The sequence below is a fragment of the Spermophilus citellus genome (genome assembly GCF_964194105.1).
Source record: "Spermophilus citellus genome assembly, chromosome: 17".
Lineage (NCBI taxonomy): Eukaryota > Metazoa > Chordata > Mammalia > Rodentia > Sciuridae > Spermophilus > Spermophilus citellus.
This window is the reverse complement of record NC_138199.1, coordinates 36,892,169-36,909,418: the sequence shown is the minus strand read 5'-3', so window position 1 is coordinate 36,909,418 and position 17,250 is coordinate 36,892,169. Positions and strand designations below refer to the sequence as shown.

The following is a 17,250-nucleotide window of genomic DNA, read 5'->3' as shown; positions in this document are numbered from 1 at the left end:
CAAGTGGCTTGTTGAGCCTGCACTGTTGTGGTAAGTCAGCACTAGTTCTGAACTTTTCTTTCATTGTGTTGATGTGGCTGTTTATCCTCAGTTTGACACCTGGATTTTGATATTGATTCCCATTTGCCTGTATCCATGGGACAATCAGGCTATTCCCTTTTAGGCCTTTTGTGTTGCTCCCTTTGAAAATGTTTGTCAGGGAGTGGAAGTAGAGGTCAATGATAGATCACTTGCCCAGCATGAACTAGGCCCTGGGTTTCATCCCCAGCCCTGCAAAATAAAAGTAAAGTGTTTGTTGTAAGAAGAATCACAAGACACAACACAGGCATAGATCCTAGAAGGCTCTGTTCAAGATGGCCTTGCAGACCAGTGAATTTGCAATTCTCTCTGGACTGGACATTTGGACAAATTAGGCTGTGGGTCATCAATAAAACCAGATTAGAGTTCTTCTCCTGTCTTAAGCTTTTGTCCTGAGGTCTTGGCTTTGATCCAGCCAGCAGGGGGACACAGATTGTCAGGTCTGGGATCAGAGATGGCCAAGCATGAGGCTGGTAACATGAGACACAAAGTTCATAAACATTACATTTCCACTGATGGCTGTCTATCTCTTTTAAGTTCTAAGTCTACATCCTCTGCTTACATTGGAAAAACTGCTCTTATATGTGTACTACTAATTCATGGCCCTTTGAAGTAGCATGACTTCAAGGATGGTTTGGCTCTTTAATGACCACGTGGAGGAGCATGTGAACAAAATTGCTCATTTGAGAAGCACCTTAGAAAAGTAAAGGGATAAGTCAGTTTTATAAGACCAATTGGGTAGCAGTTTGGGGCTGATATGGAGACTCTCAAATGAAACTCTGAATCAAAAATTGCTTCACTCCAAGATTCTTTTCCTAAATTGGGCACAGTGGTGCATACCTGTAATCCCAGCAGCTCAGGAGGCTGAGGCAGGAGGATCAAGAGTTCAAGGTCAGCCACAGCAAAAGTGAGGTGCTAAGCAACTCAGTGAGACCCTGTCTCTAAATAAAATACAAAATAGGGCTGAGGATGTGGCTTAGTGCTCAAGTGCCCCTGAGTTCAATCCCCAATATCTCCCCTCCTGCAAAAAAAAAAAAAAATCATTCTTTTCCTAATGACAGCGAGCAACTGGACATACTTAAGCCTTCCCCTCCTTGCTCATAAAGCCTTCCCCTCCTTGCTCTCCAGTTGTCTCTCTGCCTCCATCTTATTCTTTGGATCTCTCCTCAGTTGGTGCCTTCCTTCTCTTTCACTTGTCTAGACCCCTTATCTTCAACCTACAACTCTCCCGAAACTTCAAAATGTCAGTTCTCTCTAAGATCTGTCCTTCTCTTCAGCCAGGAATGGAATCAACTGCAAAATTTAAGCCTTAGACTAACTTTCCCTGTACTTTAGGAAAAATACCACGAGAGCTGTTCATATTTACATAAAGAAACCCTGATTCTAAAAATCACCAAGGTTGGACATTTCACCTCTAGCATGAGTCCCCATGATTATCTGGGGACACTGCCTAAGAGGAATTACCGACTCCTTATTTATATGCATAATCAGAAGAGGATTCTCATCAGTGGGAGTCTTACACATAGAATATATATTAAGAAACTTTCCATTAGCTCCAACAGAAGTTATTAAGGATTCTATCTCTTCCCTATATAGAAATTAGCACAAGTAGTGAGGAGCCATCATGAACACAAGTAGTGATGGACATGGCCTTGGTCTAGATTTCTTCTTAGTTAGCCATGGTGGCATCTGTGCCATTACCTGTACTTCCTGATGTACTTGAATCAATGAAGCCAACAAGGCTATGTAGTCACTTTACAGAAAAGGAGTCTTGGTTGTATGAGATTGATCCTCATGGCTTATGGGATTTGTTCTTTTGGTCTGGGTTGGGCTCTAGGGATTCCAAGTTCCTACAGGCACTATTAAAGTACTTTTTTTTATTTATCATAATGGTCATGAGGCTAGTCCACTAGATTTTTTCCAGAGTTTTACATTTTTCTGCACAGCCACTCTCATCAGATGATCATGCTACTAAAGGTCAAGATCTTGCAATAGTTTTCTGTGGAGATGATCTCAAGCAATGAATATTTGGATTTCCATGTGTCCAGGAGTTGATTCTCATCTTGAAAGCAAGAAAATGACCAAGTGGAGAGAGACTGAGAGCTTGAATATTCCTATGGACAATGGCCAGACCATGGATCAAAATAGAACTGTGACCTATAACCTCTGCAATCACTGGCCCCAAATGGTCAGGATTTGGTCAATAACTAATGGCTTCCCTAGTCCCTGCCCCATTTCCAACTCAGGACCAACCAGAGAAAGTCAAAATGATCTCCAGACCAATCACAGAGGATGTCCTGCTTCTAGTAAGCCCACTCCCAGTTTACCCACACCCACAACTTCAGATCAGGGCATATTCATGCCCCCGCCTGCCTTTGAGTCTCTGCCAAATGCAAGTGGTATAACTCATTTCAGTTGAGCTCTGAAAATAACTTACAATTCTCACTGGGACAATCTTCATTGATTTCCACACTATTTTTTGTTTGTTTGTATTTTAAAATTTAATTTAATGTATTTATTTTTTTATGTGGTGCTGAGGATCTATCCCAGTGCCTCTCATGTGTAAGCAAGCGCTCTACCACTGAGCCAGCCAGCACCCTGGCCCTAGTTAGGTCTATGGCATTTTCGAGCAAGTTTTTGTAAACAACGTGAAACTTAAGTTTATTTTCTTTGCTCATGATTATCTATTTCTTAAATCCAATTTGTTGAAAAGATTACAGTTACTCTACTTTGTATCTGTGTTGAACATTAGTTGTCTAGATGTGTATGGGTCTATTTCTGGACTCTATTCTGTTCCATAAATCTATCTTATCTGTTTGTATACCAATAGCTCATGTCTTGATTGTTTTTATACCAATAGCTTCTGCCATATGAGGACTCGGTGAAAATGTGCCATCTTTAACCAAAGCAGGTCCTTAACAGATTCCTTCATCTTAGACTTCTCAGACTCCAGAATTGTGAGAAATAAGCTTCTGGAATTTATATACCCCATGTATGGTATCTTGTAGTTATGGATATACCCCATGTATGGTATCTTGTGAACGAGTTCTCTTTGACCTTTTTAAAAATTTTTATTGTTTTCTTGTGACAGAGGGGTCCAGAAGAGCACCAAGTCTGTCTGTCTTCCTCTCTCTCTCTCTCTCTCTCTCTCTCTCTCTCTCTCTCTCTCTCTCCTCTCTTTCTTTCGAGATTGAACTCAGGGATACTTTGCCAGAAGTTACATCCACAGTCCTTTTTATTTTTATTTTGAGCTAGAATCTTGCTAAACTGCCCAGGCTGGCCTCAAACTTGCAATTCTCCTGCCTCAGCCTCCCAAGTCACTGGAATTACATTGAATGTGCCTTTAGAAAACAATAGCATATGCCTATAATCCCAGCTACTAGGAAGAGTGAAGCAGGAGGATTGAAAGTTCAAGGCCAGCCTGGGCATTTTAGCTTGATCCTGTCTCAAAAAAAAAAAGAAGGGTTTGGGGACGTGGCTTAGTGTTAGAGCATGCCTGTATTCAATCCCCAGCATGAGGAGAGTGGGGTGTGGGTAATGTAACTATGCTTGCAAAGTTAAAAATAATATTAAGTGGTACACCCATGTGCCCACTCTGGATTGATAAAATCTGTGTCTGGAACCTAAGAAGCTGCCTGTATGTTCTTTCCCTATTTCTCTGTCTCTCCTTAATTTTGTCATTTCTCTTTCATTAGTGGTAAGCACTATTTTGAATTTTTATGACTATTATTCCCTTAATTTTCTTTATAATACACTATTTATGTACCCTAAGTGACATTAGTTTTGCCTGTTTTTGAACCTCGTATATATGGAACCATGCTAGCTGTATTCTGTGGTTGCCTACTTTGTCCACATTGCGTTCTTAGTGCTCATTCAAAATGGCGCATGTAACAGTGCCGGAGAATGCAGCTTTCCAAAGCCAGTTTGCCTATACTACACTTTGTTCCTAATCTTCTTCTGTTCTTGAATAGCAATGGTCACTGCATTCTTGTTCACATCTCCAGGATATAGGCCTATTTTTTTTTTCAGTTTGATTTCATAAACACTATCAGCTTAGTTTTTTTCTGTTTGCTTGTTTGTTTGTTTGTTTGTTTGTTTAAACCTCTACAGAACATAAAAATAGGTTGTATGTGTCCCAGAGACACAAAGCAAATCCTGGGAAAGGAGCATAAATACAGGTTTTCTCCCTCCCAAGATGGAGCCATTTACTACTATGTTGTACTCCTTTTCTTTGGTGATTAGTTTATAGCACAGCTGCCTGAAGTTATTGGATATGGAAGCCAGTCATCAAGTCATAAGACACCCTTTTTGATCTGATTCTATGCCTATCAAGCACCCTTCTGAAATCTGGCTCCTGGGTTCTCTTCCTACAGGAAGAGAGTAAGGTACTGGTTTAAAACAGTTGCTTGAATTCCCTGACAGTGGCATTTGTCCCGAGCAGTACCCAAGAACCAGCAGGTATCACGTCCTTCAATGTGTTTTAAATATTGGTTAGTAAATCAGCTTCCCTCAGTCCCATTAACTTTGGGATTCTAAAAAGTAATTATGGTCCTATAAAGGACAAGACTGGATCTGGGCTACAGTTCAGATCATCAAGGACCCGCCATCCCAGGGGCAGTTCTTGTCAGCATGGACATGTGGCTTTTCCTGGTAATACTCTAACTTCAAACTGAGCTCATTTGGCCAATGTCTGCAAATTGTGTACCCTGATTTACTAGCTACTGGATCTCAGGTCTTCTTCTTCCACTGGAGCCCTGTATTGGTTTGGTTTTGTTGTATCAATGCTGGCTGATTTATAGATGTACCACAGAGCAAGCTACATGTGGACCAAGCTGCATTCTGGCGCTGAGGTCTTGTTCTCAGATCTGCCTCACAGTGGGGCAATGATAAATTACCAATTCTATCAGATTTGTTCCTTCCCCAAGATGGATTACAAAATAATCAAAAAACTGCCAAGTCTCAGTGAGAAGGGAAAGAACTAAAGACAGCTTTATTTCTTTTCTTTTTTAAAAAATATTTACTTTTTAGTTTTAGGTGGACACAATATCTTTATTTTCTTTTATGTGGTGCTGAGGATCGAACCCAGTGCCTCATGCATGCCAGGCAAGCACGCTACCACTTGAGCTACATCCTGAGTCCACAGCTTTAGTTCTTGATCCTACCACTTTGATCTCCCATCCATCCTTGTTCTCCTTCTTCAACTTTATGAGACTTCCCTTCACTCATCTATTTATTCATTTTTTTAAAAATATTGATTTACTTATTTTTAGGTGTAGATGGACACAACACAATGCCTTTATTTATTTATTTAAAAAATATTTATTTTTTAGTTGTGTTGGACACAATATCTTTATTTAATTTTATGTGGTGCTGAGGATCAAACCCAGGGCCTCACATGCGCTAGGCGAGCGCTCTACCGCTGAGCTGCAACCCCAACTCAATATTGATTCATCTTTAATTGGTTCTTTTTACTTAGACATAAAGGTGAAGCTCCCTGAGGTATATTCATATATGCACATAAGATGACTTTTAAAGTATTCATTCTGCATTTCCTCCCCTTTCTCTGTCCCTCCACTCTGCCTCTTGATTTCTTCTTCTCCTCAATCATGTGTCTTTAGGTTATCCTATCCTTCCCTCCTTCTTTCCTTTATTTTATTCTAGCTTCCACCTAGGGGAGAAAACATTTGATCTTTGACTTTCTGGGTCTAGTTTATTTGCTTAGCCTGATGTTGTCCATTTCCATTCACCAGAAAGTGCCTGGTAACTTCATGGCTTAGAACTCCACTATGTCTATCAACCACAGTTTCTTAATCCATTCATTTACTGATGTGCATCTGAGTCGATTCCGTAGTTTAGCTATTGTGAATGGTGTGGCTGTAAACATTGAGGTGGCTGTATTGCAAGAGTATGCTGATTTTAGTTCTTTTGGAAAAATACCAAGGAGTGGGGTGGCTGGATCATATGGTGGTTCCATTCCTAGGTTTATATTTTTGAATAATTTTATTTTTATGTTACATTTTTTTAGTTGTCAATGGACCTTTATTTTTTTTATTTATATGTAGTGCTGACAATCAAACCCAGTGCATCAAACTTGCTAAGCAAGCTCTCTACCACTCTCCAGCCCAAACTCTCTAGTTTTTTGAGGAATCTCCATACTTCTTTCTAGAGTGGTTGTACTAGTTTGCAGTCCCACTAACAATGTACAAGTATACCCTTGTACATTTTTGCCAGCGTTTATTATTGTTGGTATTTTGATAATTGCCATTCAGACTAGTAATTGCCAGAGGTGATATCTTCGTGTAGTTTTGATTTGCATTTCCTTGAATGCTGGAGATGTTAAATACTTTTTCATATATTTGTTGGGCATTTGTATTTCTTCTTTTGAGAAGTTTGTTTAATTCACAAGTATTGATTGGGTTGTTAAGTTTTCTGGTTTCTTTATTTATTCTGGAGATTAATCCCCTGTTGGAGGAGTTCTGGCCAAGATTTTCTCCCACTCTTGTAGGCTCTCGGCCCAGAGATCCTTCTGACCAGGAGAGCTTCCTAGTTGCATTCCAGCTCCAGTCCACGAGCATTATTGTAAACCTTTCTATTTTTCACAGGTGACCTGAGAGCCCTTGGCACTCAGAGAAGTTGGCAAAACTCATTGCTCAGATCACAGCGTTCCTGTGCTGGCAATGGCATCCAGCAGACTTGGCTCCTCCATCTGCCCTGCCCCCTCCATTTATAGGTGAATTTGGCCTCAAGCTAAATGAAATCAGAGAAGTAACCAACTGCAGAAGGGTAGACTTAACCCCTTGATTTTCCTGCTTTTTCTTTCTTTGCCCTGATCTGTTTGTTCTTTCTTTTAGGAGAAGCTTTCGGGGTTGTCATTGAAGGGCTGAGAAGATGAGTCTCAAGATTGATTTGGAAACGAACTTTGCTGAGTTTGTTATAGATGCAGGAGAAGTCATCCTAGGGACTCAGCAAAGAAGAGATATGAACCCTCCTCTATCATGGGTGAAACAGAATGAAAACATCTTGCAAGCAGTATGTGCTCTGCTGAACTCTGGAGGGGGAGTGATCAAGGCCAAGATTAAGGATGAAGACTACAATCATGAGATTCATGAAGAGGGGTTGGATCTACCTCCAGTTTTTGAAGGCTATTTAGATGAAATGCAACAGGGAAAGCTCTTTTTAATATTTGTGACGTCATGGAACACAGATGTCTCAGGTGTGCCACTTGCCACCTTGTGCTCTAATTTGTACCACAGATATAGATCATCTAACAATGTCATGGATTCTCATAAAGCACTGGTATTCCTGAAAAAGAAAACTGATTCCAGTTTGTTGAGTCCACAGGAAGCTCAGGCTGGTGCACACCGTGAAGATGACACAGAGGACTCGGCTGCTGCTTTGTTTGATAGAGTGCAGCTGCAGTACCTGGAGAAACTCAACTTGACGGAGTCCATGCACGTTGAATTTCAAATGTTCCCAGCAGCTGTGTCACAGTGTGTTAAAGAGAGGCTCGCCAGGTGTGTTTCTGCATTGGCCAACGCTGAAGGAGGCTATGTATTTTTGGGTGTACATGATGAGACCCATCAAGTCATTGGATGTGAAAAGGAGAAAATAAATCTTTCCAAGTTCAAGAATTCTGTTGAATGCTGCATTAGGAAGTTACCTGTCCATCATTTCTGTACACAGAGGCATACAACTCAATGTTCTATCAGATTCCTTGAAGTTCATGATAAGGGGGCCCTCCGTGGTTATGTCTGTGCAGTGAAGGTGGAGCGATTCTGCTGCGTGGTGTTTGCCAAAGTGCCCAATTCCTGGCAACTGAAAGCCAACAAAGTGAAGCCGTTGACCACAAAGCAGTGGGTAGATTGGATGATGCAAGCCAAGCCAGGTCAGGAGCAAGTCTGCAAATGATCCTCATGTTGGCTTCAGGGGAGGAGGGCAGAGAGGGAAGGGCAGCGTGGTGTTCGTTGAAATCTGGGGAAACAGAGATTTTTTCCCCCTGAATGGCAGCTGCCTGATAGTAATTCCTATGGATGCAGTTGGTAGGTCATTTTCCTTTCCTCCCTCTGTCCATCTTGAACATTCTGCATTTGACAGATGCCCCAGGGTCGGAGCCCCATTAGTGGTTGGTTAAGGGATTGATTTGAATTAGTTATTTCCATTTTCACAGCCTTTCTTACGTTCTTATTAAAGTCTATTCCTTTCCTTTCTTGCATTTAGTTATTCAGGACATTCCTTTTTTCAGAGATGTTCCCTTTTTAACGTCCTTCCACTTTCCTCTGACTTCTTATTCTTGTTTGGGTCTCTTACTTCTGAATTACATTTTATTTCATTTTTTATTCATAGATAAATGTTTGCATAAGCTTATGGGGCACCAGGTGGTGATTACATACATGTGTACATGTGTAATGTTCCAATCAGGGTAAGCACATCTATGTCCTCAAGCATGTATCATTACTTTGTAATTAAAAACTTTCAAACTCTTTTCTTCTAGATTTTTTTTAAACTACACAGTATATTCCACTCCTATTTCTGAACCAAAACCTGAGCTCACCAGGGCTTTCCCTTGCCATCCTCATTCCTTCCTTTTGTGCATTAACATGTGCTACAAACCATAACTGCTGTGCTTAAGAGTAGGGCTGTGGGGCTGGGATTGTGGCTCAGTGGTAGAGCGCTCGCCTAGCACGCATGGGACCGGGTTTGATCCTCAGCACCACATAAAAATAAAGCATTGTGTTGTGTCCATCTACACCTAAAAAATAAATATTTTTTTAAAAAAGAGTAGGGCTGTGGCTATGCATCTACCTTGGGAAAGAAAAGCTGAGATGAAATTAGACAAAAGAAAATCAGTAGCAACTTCTTCAAAAGTCCAGAAAAGCTAAATTTTTCAGAATCTCCTCAAAAGTAAATCAGTAGCAACTTCTTCAAAAGTCCAGAAAAGCTAAATTTTTCAGAATCTCCTCAAAAGTCTGTATCCATTGACCTTCATAACTTCTAATCATATGTCTTTAAAATAGCATTCTAACAATATACAAACACTTTGAACATAATACAATTAAAACTTACTAACTATTGCCTCATACTATATTTTCCCCACAACATTTCTGAAGGCTTTTCTGGGCTGACCTGAGATATAGTCACAAATATGTGTGGGTCATAGCTTTGGGTTATGTCACAGCTCAGCTATATGTTGAATTCTGCCTTTTGCATTTCAAACTCATGTGGTTTTTTTTTCTTTTTCCTAAGTTCGTCGCAGACTTTCTGAGATGTTCCTTGAGCTGAGTTTGTCACCCTCCATGCCCCCCAGCAGGACTGTGTGTACTCAGAATTTGGAAAGGCTGAAAGTACTGCAGAAACGTTACTTTCCAGGTAATTTGTCATCTCTGGTTTCTTTGGAACATGTTGATTGTTTCTTCATATAGAGAAAAATTATTTGTCAGTTGTGGTAGCACACACCTGTAATCCGAACTGCACGGGAGGCTGAGGCAGGAGGATCATGAGTTCAAAGCCAGCCTCAGCAATAAGTGAGGTGCTAAGCAACTCAGAGAGACCCTGTCTCTAAATAAAATACAAAATAGGGCTGGGGATGTGGCTCAGTGGTCACATGTCCCTGAGTTCAATCCTTGTTACACCCCCGCCTCCTCCCCCCCCAAAAAAAAAGAAAGAAAAAAAGTTTTTTACTCCAATGTTATATTACACTAACATACAAAGTCAATTTCAGGAAGTTTAAGGACTCAAATTTTATAAACTAACCTTTAAAACTTTCAGTAGAAACTGTTTGCGAATAATTTTGTCATTGGGGTAGGAAAGGATTTCCTAAACCAGATCCAAAAATATTAAACAAAAAGCTTGATACATTTCATTATATGAAATTAAGAACATCTGTTCCTCAAAAGATACCTTAGAGATAGTGAAAACCTATTACTAAAAACTTGAGGAAAGTATTTTCAATCCATAAACTGATGAAGGATTAGTTTCAGAAATAGATAGAGAACTTATGCAAGGTTTTAAAAGGAAAAGCAACCCAATAGGAAAATGAGAAATATAAAGATTTATTTCTCAGAAAAGGAGACACATATGTACAGTAAACTTATAAGGATGCTCAATCCATTAATGGAGAATAAAATGCATTTAACATCATTAATAGAAAAAAAACATGTTTTGAAGATTTTTGTAAGTAAACAGAATCTTGTTCATCACTGCTAGAAGTTTAAGTTGGTCTGATCTTTTTGGAAAATGGGTTGAACGTTGCTTGGTGTAGTCAGTTATTTCCAAATTTCTACCCTTCAACAATTTCTCTAGTTTCTAGAGAAAATGTATACATGTGCATCAGAGGAAGTAGACCCTTGTAGATCTGTCCATGAATACTCATAAATTCACTATTTGTATCACTTTAAACAGAAAACAACATCTAGGATCACAACAATGGCCAAATATATTGTAGCGTCTTCACACAGAGAAGTGTCTTTTATCAGTGAGGATGGGTGCACTCCAGTGCGTGTAAGCCCAGCCTGAGTCCAAGTAGTGTGTGTCTTCATCTCCTCACGAACTTAATCACAGATTTCCTTGATTCTTTTATTAAGTATAAAGTATTTAATAGTATTCCCAAACATAGATTTTCTTCATTTGAACACAGCAACTCAGGAGGTTGAGGATCACAGGTTGGAGGCCAGCCTTAGCAACTTAGTGAGACCCTGTCTCAAAAAAAAAAAAAAAAAAAAAAAATCAAAAGAGCTGCAGATGTAGCTCAGCAGCAAATCTTCCCTGGTTTCAATTCCCAGTAACTGCCCCCCAAACCACCAAATTTCTTAATTTTAGTAGTTTTAATTATGAGTATATTATGCACACAGAAGCAACAGAGATATAATTTAATTAATAAGCATATAGGGAAACCTATCTAAATATGCCCAGCTGAAATTAAAAGATAAAATGTAGTAAGTTCTATTTTAACAGTCCCTTTTTATTAAAAAAATATTTTTAGGTGTATATGGACACAATCCCTTTATTTTATTTATTTTTATGCAGTGCAGAGGATCAAACCAGTGCCTCACATGTGCTAGGCAAGAGCTCCACCAATGAGCCACAACCCCAGCCCCACAGTCCCTTTTTCGATGGATTTTCAAATGGTGTCTAATGGATGATATCTAACTTTTTCCTTGTTGTTTTGTTTTTGGTTCTGAGGAATCTAACCCAGGAGTGCTCTAGCACTGAGCTATATCTCCATCCCCTTTTATTTTCCATTTTGAATTAGGATCTCAGTAAGTTGCTGAGGGTCTTGCTAAATTGACAATTCTGGCCTTGAACTTGTGATCCTCTTGCCTCAGCCTCTGAGTTACTGGGACTACAGGCAAGCACACCTGGCCTTTTTTTCTGTTTTAAAAAACATTCTCTCCGATATATATTTTTCTACAAATAATTCAAGTGTTCTTTAAGGATAGATTCTAAGTAGTAACGATTGCTTATAAAAGTAGACTTTCATTGCCATATTGTAACCCAAAACATACCTCCAGATATGCTTTCAGCAACATAGAATCACATCAGTGTTTTTCTCTTTTAGAAGAAGATTAGAATCATTTTGTTACTTATTAAATCATATTCTTAGACTAGGTTTTCTCTTTCTTTTTTTTTTTTTTTTTTTTTTTTGTACCAGCGTTTGAACTCAGGGGCACTTAACCACTGATCCACATTCCCAGCCCTTTTTAAATTTTATTTACAGACAGGCCCTCACTAAGTTGCTGAGGCTGGCTTTGAACTCATGATCCTTCTGCCTCTGCCTCCCAAGCTATTGGGATTACAGGCCTGCACCACTGTGCCCAGCTTAGACTAGAAATTTTTTATAGTAATTTCTTATTGTTAATTATTGATATGTAGGATACATTCTGAGCATTAAAGTATACATTATGAAACCAAGACAAGAATAAGGGGGCTCAAAGCCCTTAAAAAACCCAGACTCTGTAGCAACTATGCCATTCTCTCCAGAGAGGGACCATGTAGTACCCATAGTGTGCATTTAACTTTTCTCTGATCAGCTCCTGCCTGTTACTGTGTGAGAAAAGTAAGGTATGCATTATGCCATTTCTAAACATTTTACTTAATGGTCTAATAAAGGCAGAAAGCAAAGATAATTTTGAATTAACCTTCCTATATTTATGCATTTTTGTCCTTGTTGAAGTTCATGATTAATTGTTCTAGAACAATGTTAAATCACATTAGTAGTAGGCAATACCCTTAGTTTAGTTAAATTGTTTTTTTGAGTTGTTGTTGTTTTTGGTTTATTGAGATGAGGTCTCATTATGTTACCAAGGCTGGCCTTGAACTACTGGGCTCAAGCAATCTTCCTGCCTCAGCTTCCAGAGTAGCTGAGGCTACAGGCATGTGCCCCCAGTACCCTGCTAGTCCACGTTTATAGAAAATATCTACAGCCCTTCTCTGAACCCAGACACACTTTATTGGTGTGTCCACTTGCTTTCTGGACAGCTTCATAGAAATCTCCAACTAAGCAGTTCCAAAATTTATCTCTCATTCTGACAATCCTCTATTGCTATTTCTCCTGTACAGTCTCCATATTATTACATATTATTTTTATATTATGTGTTCCAAAAGATCTGTTGGAAAATCCTCTTCTAGCCAAGCACAGAATTCTGAACTTACCCTTGACTCTTCCTTCTATCTTGAATTTGAACTTCAAATTTTGAGTGTATTGATTTCTTTTTCTTGGAAGAGAAAAAAAAAGGGTTTATAATTTTGATTAGATTCCAAATTAGGGCACGTGACCCTCCCCCTGAAATTAATTATGTATTTAATAATATGTTATCTTAAACACACACATATATACATATATATCCAAGTCTTTTTTAAACATTTATTTTTCAGTTGTAGGTGGTCACAATACCTTTATTCTATTTTTATGTGGTGCTGAGGATCCAACCCAGTGCCTCACATGGGTGAGGCAAATGCTCTGCCACTGAGCTACAACCCAGCCCTATCAAAAAGTGTTTTTAAATACCACTTTCAAAAGGTATTTTTTAAAAATTTATGTACACAAATTAGACTTTTGTTACTAAGTTCTAAAACTTTTAACATATGTATAGGTTTTTGTAACCATCGGCACAGTTAATATACAAAAAAGCTCCATTCCCCCCCAATAAAGCTCCTTCTTACTGCCCCCTTGTGGTCACAGTCTCCCAACCCTAACCCAAGGCAGCCATGGATAGGTTCTCCATACCTAGTTTTGCTTTATGGAAGGTCCTTAAATGAAGCCATAGAGTGTACAACACTTGCCATGTATTAAGATGGCACATGAAGGACTTCCTCTCTACCCTTGCCTCCCCTCTCTCCCCATCCTTGTCTGCTCCTCTTTGACATGGAGACTGCTTGGAGGTACTTCAGGGGTACCTGAAACAAGCACTCCTTTCTTGGACCCGTGCTTTGTTCATGAACCTCATTTTGACCATCTCACTGCTCTCCACCCTTCAAATGGCTACCCTGAAGTCACCCTTTGAGAATCAGTTTAACTGTCTTCCTCTTCATGAAGACTTTCATATTGTCTTCCTTCCTGTCCTTGGTGCTCACATAATATTTTGTGGACTCTTTTCCAGTTGCCTTTACGACTTTGTGTCATAAATATTGCTGTCTCCATTTAGGAGAGCCACTTATCAGCTCGTAAGCACTGTTCATCTTTTTCTTCCCAGTGTAGAACCTAGTATTGCCACATGGTGGAGCCCAAGTGATGACTGGATCTGGTACATATGCTGGTGATTATTCCTTGTCTGGGATTCTCTAACTTATTCTAGTTCTTTCCTTGTCTAGTATCATCACACAGAGTTGCGTATACTCCAGAAAGCCTCTACCAGGAACTCTGCTCAGAACATAAAGGACTTAGAGACTTAATAGATAGAGAAATGCGCCCTGTCTCCCGAGGAATATTGATTTTTTCTCGAAGCTGGGCTGTGGACTTGGGTCTGAAAGAGAATCAGGGTGTTATCTGTGATGCCCTTCTGATTTCCCAGAACAACACCCCAATCCTCTACACTGTTTTCAGGAAGTGGGATGAGAGTTTCAAGGCTGATTCTATGAAGGTTGCCTCTTGTTTGAAGCAGAGGCTGGTGGACTCAGGAGGCTACACTGGGAGAGTGTGCATTGTTCCCTTGTTCTTCCAGCTGAATCCAGTCGGAACACCAGTGACACCACATAGTTCAGTAGCACAAATTTACCCCGAGTCCTATAATCTTACCACCATCCAGCACATGGAAACTCTGTTGCGGTCCCTTGTGAGAGTCTTGTTTGGCTTCAGATCCTTTGTAAGTGAAGAGCTGGTCTCTGAGACTTGGAACCTGCTCACAGATCAACAGTATGAGTTGCTTTCAAAGAACCTTCACAAGACCAGACAGCTGTTTGTTCGTGGCTTACCTGGGTCAGGGAAGACCACCGTGGCCCTGAAGGTCATGCAGAAGATCAGGAATGTGTTCCATTGTGAACCACATGAAATCCTCTACATCTATGAGAACCAGCCCCTGAAGAAGTTTGTGAGGTACTCAGTCTGACTATGTTCACTTTCTTTTCTTGGGTAACTTTGGTGTGGCTTTAAGTTTATGTGCTAAGATTTCTATTGCATTTACCAGATCCAGGAGAGTTTAAGAATAGAGTAGGCTTCCTTTGTGTTTGATTGAAGAAATCTGACTGTGTTTTTTTTTTTTTTTTTTACACTTCCAGCAATAAAAAAATATGCAAGGCAGTAACCCGGAAATACTTCATGAAACATGACTTTGCAGAGATTCAACACATCATTGTGGATGAAGCTCAGAATTTCTGCACCAAAGATGGGGATTGGTATAAGAAGGCCAAAACCATCACTCAGAGAAGAAAGGCTTGTCCAGGAATTCTCTGGATTTTTCTAGACTACTCTCAGACCAACCAATTGAGCTGCAGTGGCCTCCCTGCTCTCTCAGACCAGCTTCCAAGAGAAGAGCTCACAGGAACAGTCCTCCATGAAAATGAAATAGCTCCATAGCTACAAGAAGTGATGCAGACAGTCAGAGAAAATCCTCCTCCTAATGTCCCCCCTGGATCCCTGGTGATGCTCCGTGAACCTAACTGGACTTGGGGTGTTCCAGGTAGTGTAGAAACTGTTGAGTTCTTGCACTTGGAGGTGATAGTGATCTACGTAGCCAAGAAGTGTCAGCTTCTCTGGAGGAGTGATTACTCCCCCAGGAACATTGCTGTGCTTTTCACCAAAACAACTGAAGTAAAATAATAATAATAATAATAAAGATAAATTTCTAAAGGCAATAAGGAGAACAATATCTCAACTCAATGAGGAATTGGATCCATTCGTGCAATGGATATTCTGACTGGTAACGTTGTGTTCAATGGTGTCCGACGATATTCGGGCCTGGAAAGAAACATCGTGTTTGGGATCATTTCCCAGATGACTGAGCCAGCCATTTTGTACAATCTTCTGTTCTGTCTGGCTTCCAGGGCAAGGAAGCATTTGTATATTCTGAGAGTTTTTAACTGATGGTAACATGCCGGTATTCAGTTAGATAGACCTCAACTCCAGTTAACTATGAAATTACTTGATCTAAATGTGTAAGCATCAGACCTTTAGTAAGCACTCATTCATTAAGTCTTGTGTTCTTGTCAGCATTGGGGGCTGGGGATAATGTGGCAAATAAGAGCCCTAAGATTCTTCCTGGGGGCAGACACTAAATAAATGCAGGTACCAGGCATTTTAGATATTAATAGGGGATATCAGAGAGAGCACCCTGAGACAAAGAGTTTGTGTGTGTGTGTGTGTGTGTGTGTGTGTGTGTGTGTGTAGGGAGGGGTTGGATATTCATGTTAGGGAAGTTCTCAGTGAAAGAAAAACTAATCATGGGAAGATCTCGAAGCCACATGTGCCAGGCAGATTCAGATATTTTCATTATTTTTAGCCCAGTCATGTGCAGAAATGCTTGAGTACGGTGTGCAGGAAAAGTGAAGGGTGGAGAGGGGTAACGTGTCTGGCATTGTGGAGGCTGGGAACGGGCAGGGTGTTTCCACATGTAAGACCACAAGCTACAAATTATAAGTTTTGACTGCGTGATATTACTTTATTATTTTCCCCTTTGTCTTTTAATGGTCTTAGTGTTTGTGATCTCTGTCTTTTAAAATATCTTAATTTTTTATGCCTTTTGGTTATTTGAAATCTCTGCTCTTTAGCTCTGCTTTAATATTATCCCTGTGGTGAATGTTCTGTTGCTACGTAAGGTAAGATTGTCACATCCCTGTTTATAGCAGCTCAATTCACAGTAGCTAAGCTATGAAATTAACCTAGGTGCCCTTCAATAGATGAGTGGTTAAAGAAAACGTGGTATATATAGTCAATGAAGTGTTACTCAGCTATAAAAAAAAATGACTTTATGACACTTGCCAGCAAATGGATGGATCTGGAGACTCTCGTGCTAAGTGAAATAACCCAGTCTCTAAAAACCAAAGGTTGAATGTGTTCTCTGGTATGTGGGAACTAAGTCCACAATAAGGGGTGGGGGGTGTTTAGGGGAAGAATAGAAGTTCAGTGGATTAGGCAATGTGGAATGGAGGGAAGAGAGGGGGGACAGGAAAAGGAAAGACAGTGGAATGAATCAGAGGTAATTCCCCATGTACAAATATAAAGGCAACACAGTGAATCCCACCTCCATAACAATGGGATTCTAACTAGAATAAGATATATATTCCATGTTTGTATAAATGAATCGAAATGAATTCTGCTGCCGGTATAACTAAAAAGAAACAATTTTTAAAAAAAGAAAGAAAAGATTGCCACAGTCCTCTAGGGAAACACTGTTTGTTTAAGATGATTGAAGACTAAAGGGGATGAATGTACTGAACTCAAAGGTTATATTTTGTTTTCCACTTAATTTAATAACCAATGAAATTATAGAGTAAATTTAATATCCTTATTTTTCGAAAGGCCACTACTACAAAATGTGAAGCCCTCGTTTGTCATGGGTCTCTAGGAAACTCTCCCAATATTTAAAGGCAAATAAATCCACATTTTTTTCAGAGACAGTAACTAAAAAATTCAGTTAATTTTCTATTAAGAATAGTAAGACCTTTTCATTTCCTAATAAGGAAACCTAAATTTCTCATTGTAAGAGTATAAACTTAAAGCTACAATTGGTTCATTTCTGGCAG

General features: G+C 39.7%; 1 protein-coding gene across 1 annotated transcript; it reads left to right on the top strand.

Annotated features, from left to right (window-relative positions):
* LOC308636460 (schlafen family member 5-like) lies at positions 1-15,391 on the top strand. Its single transcript, XM_081271959.1, has 5 exons — positions 1-30; positions 6,930-7,963; positions 9,322-9,444; positions 13,885-14,605; positions 14,788-15,391. The coding sequence occupies exons 2-5, from the start codon at positions 6,967-6,969 to the stop codon at positions 15,083-15,085; spliced, it is 2,139 nt and encodes a 712-aa protein (XP_081128085.1). The 5' UTR covers positions 1-30; positions 6,930-6,966; the 3' UTR covers positions 15,086-15,391.
* The last annotated feature ends 1,859 nt before the right edge of the window (positions 15,392-17,250 follow it).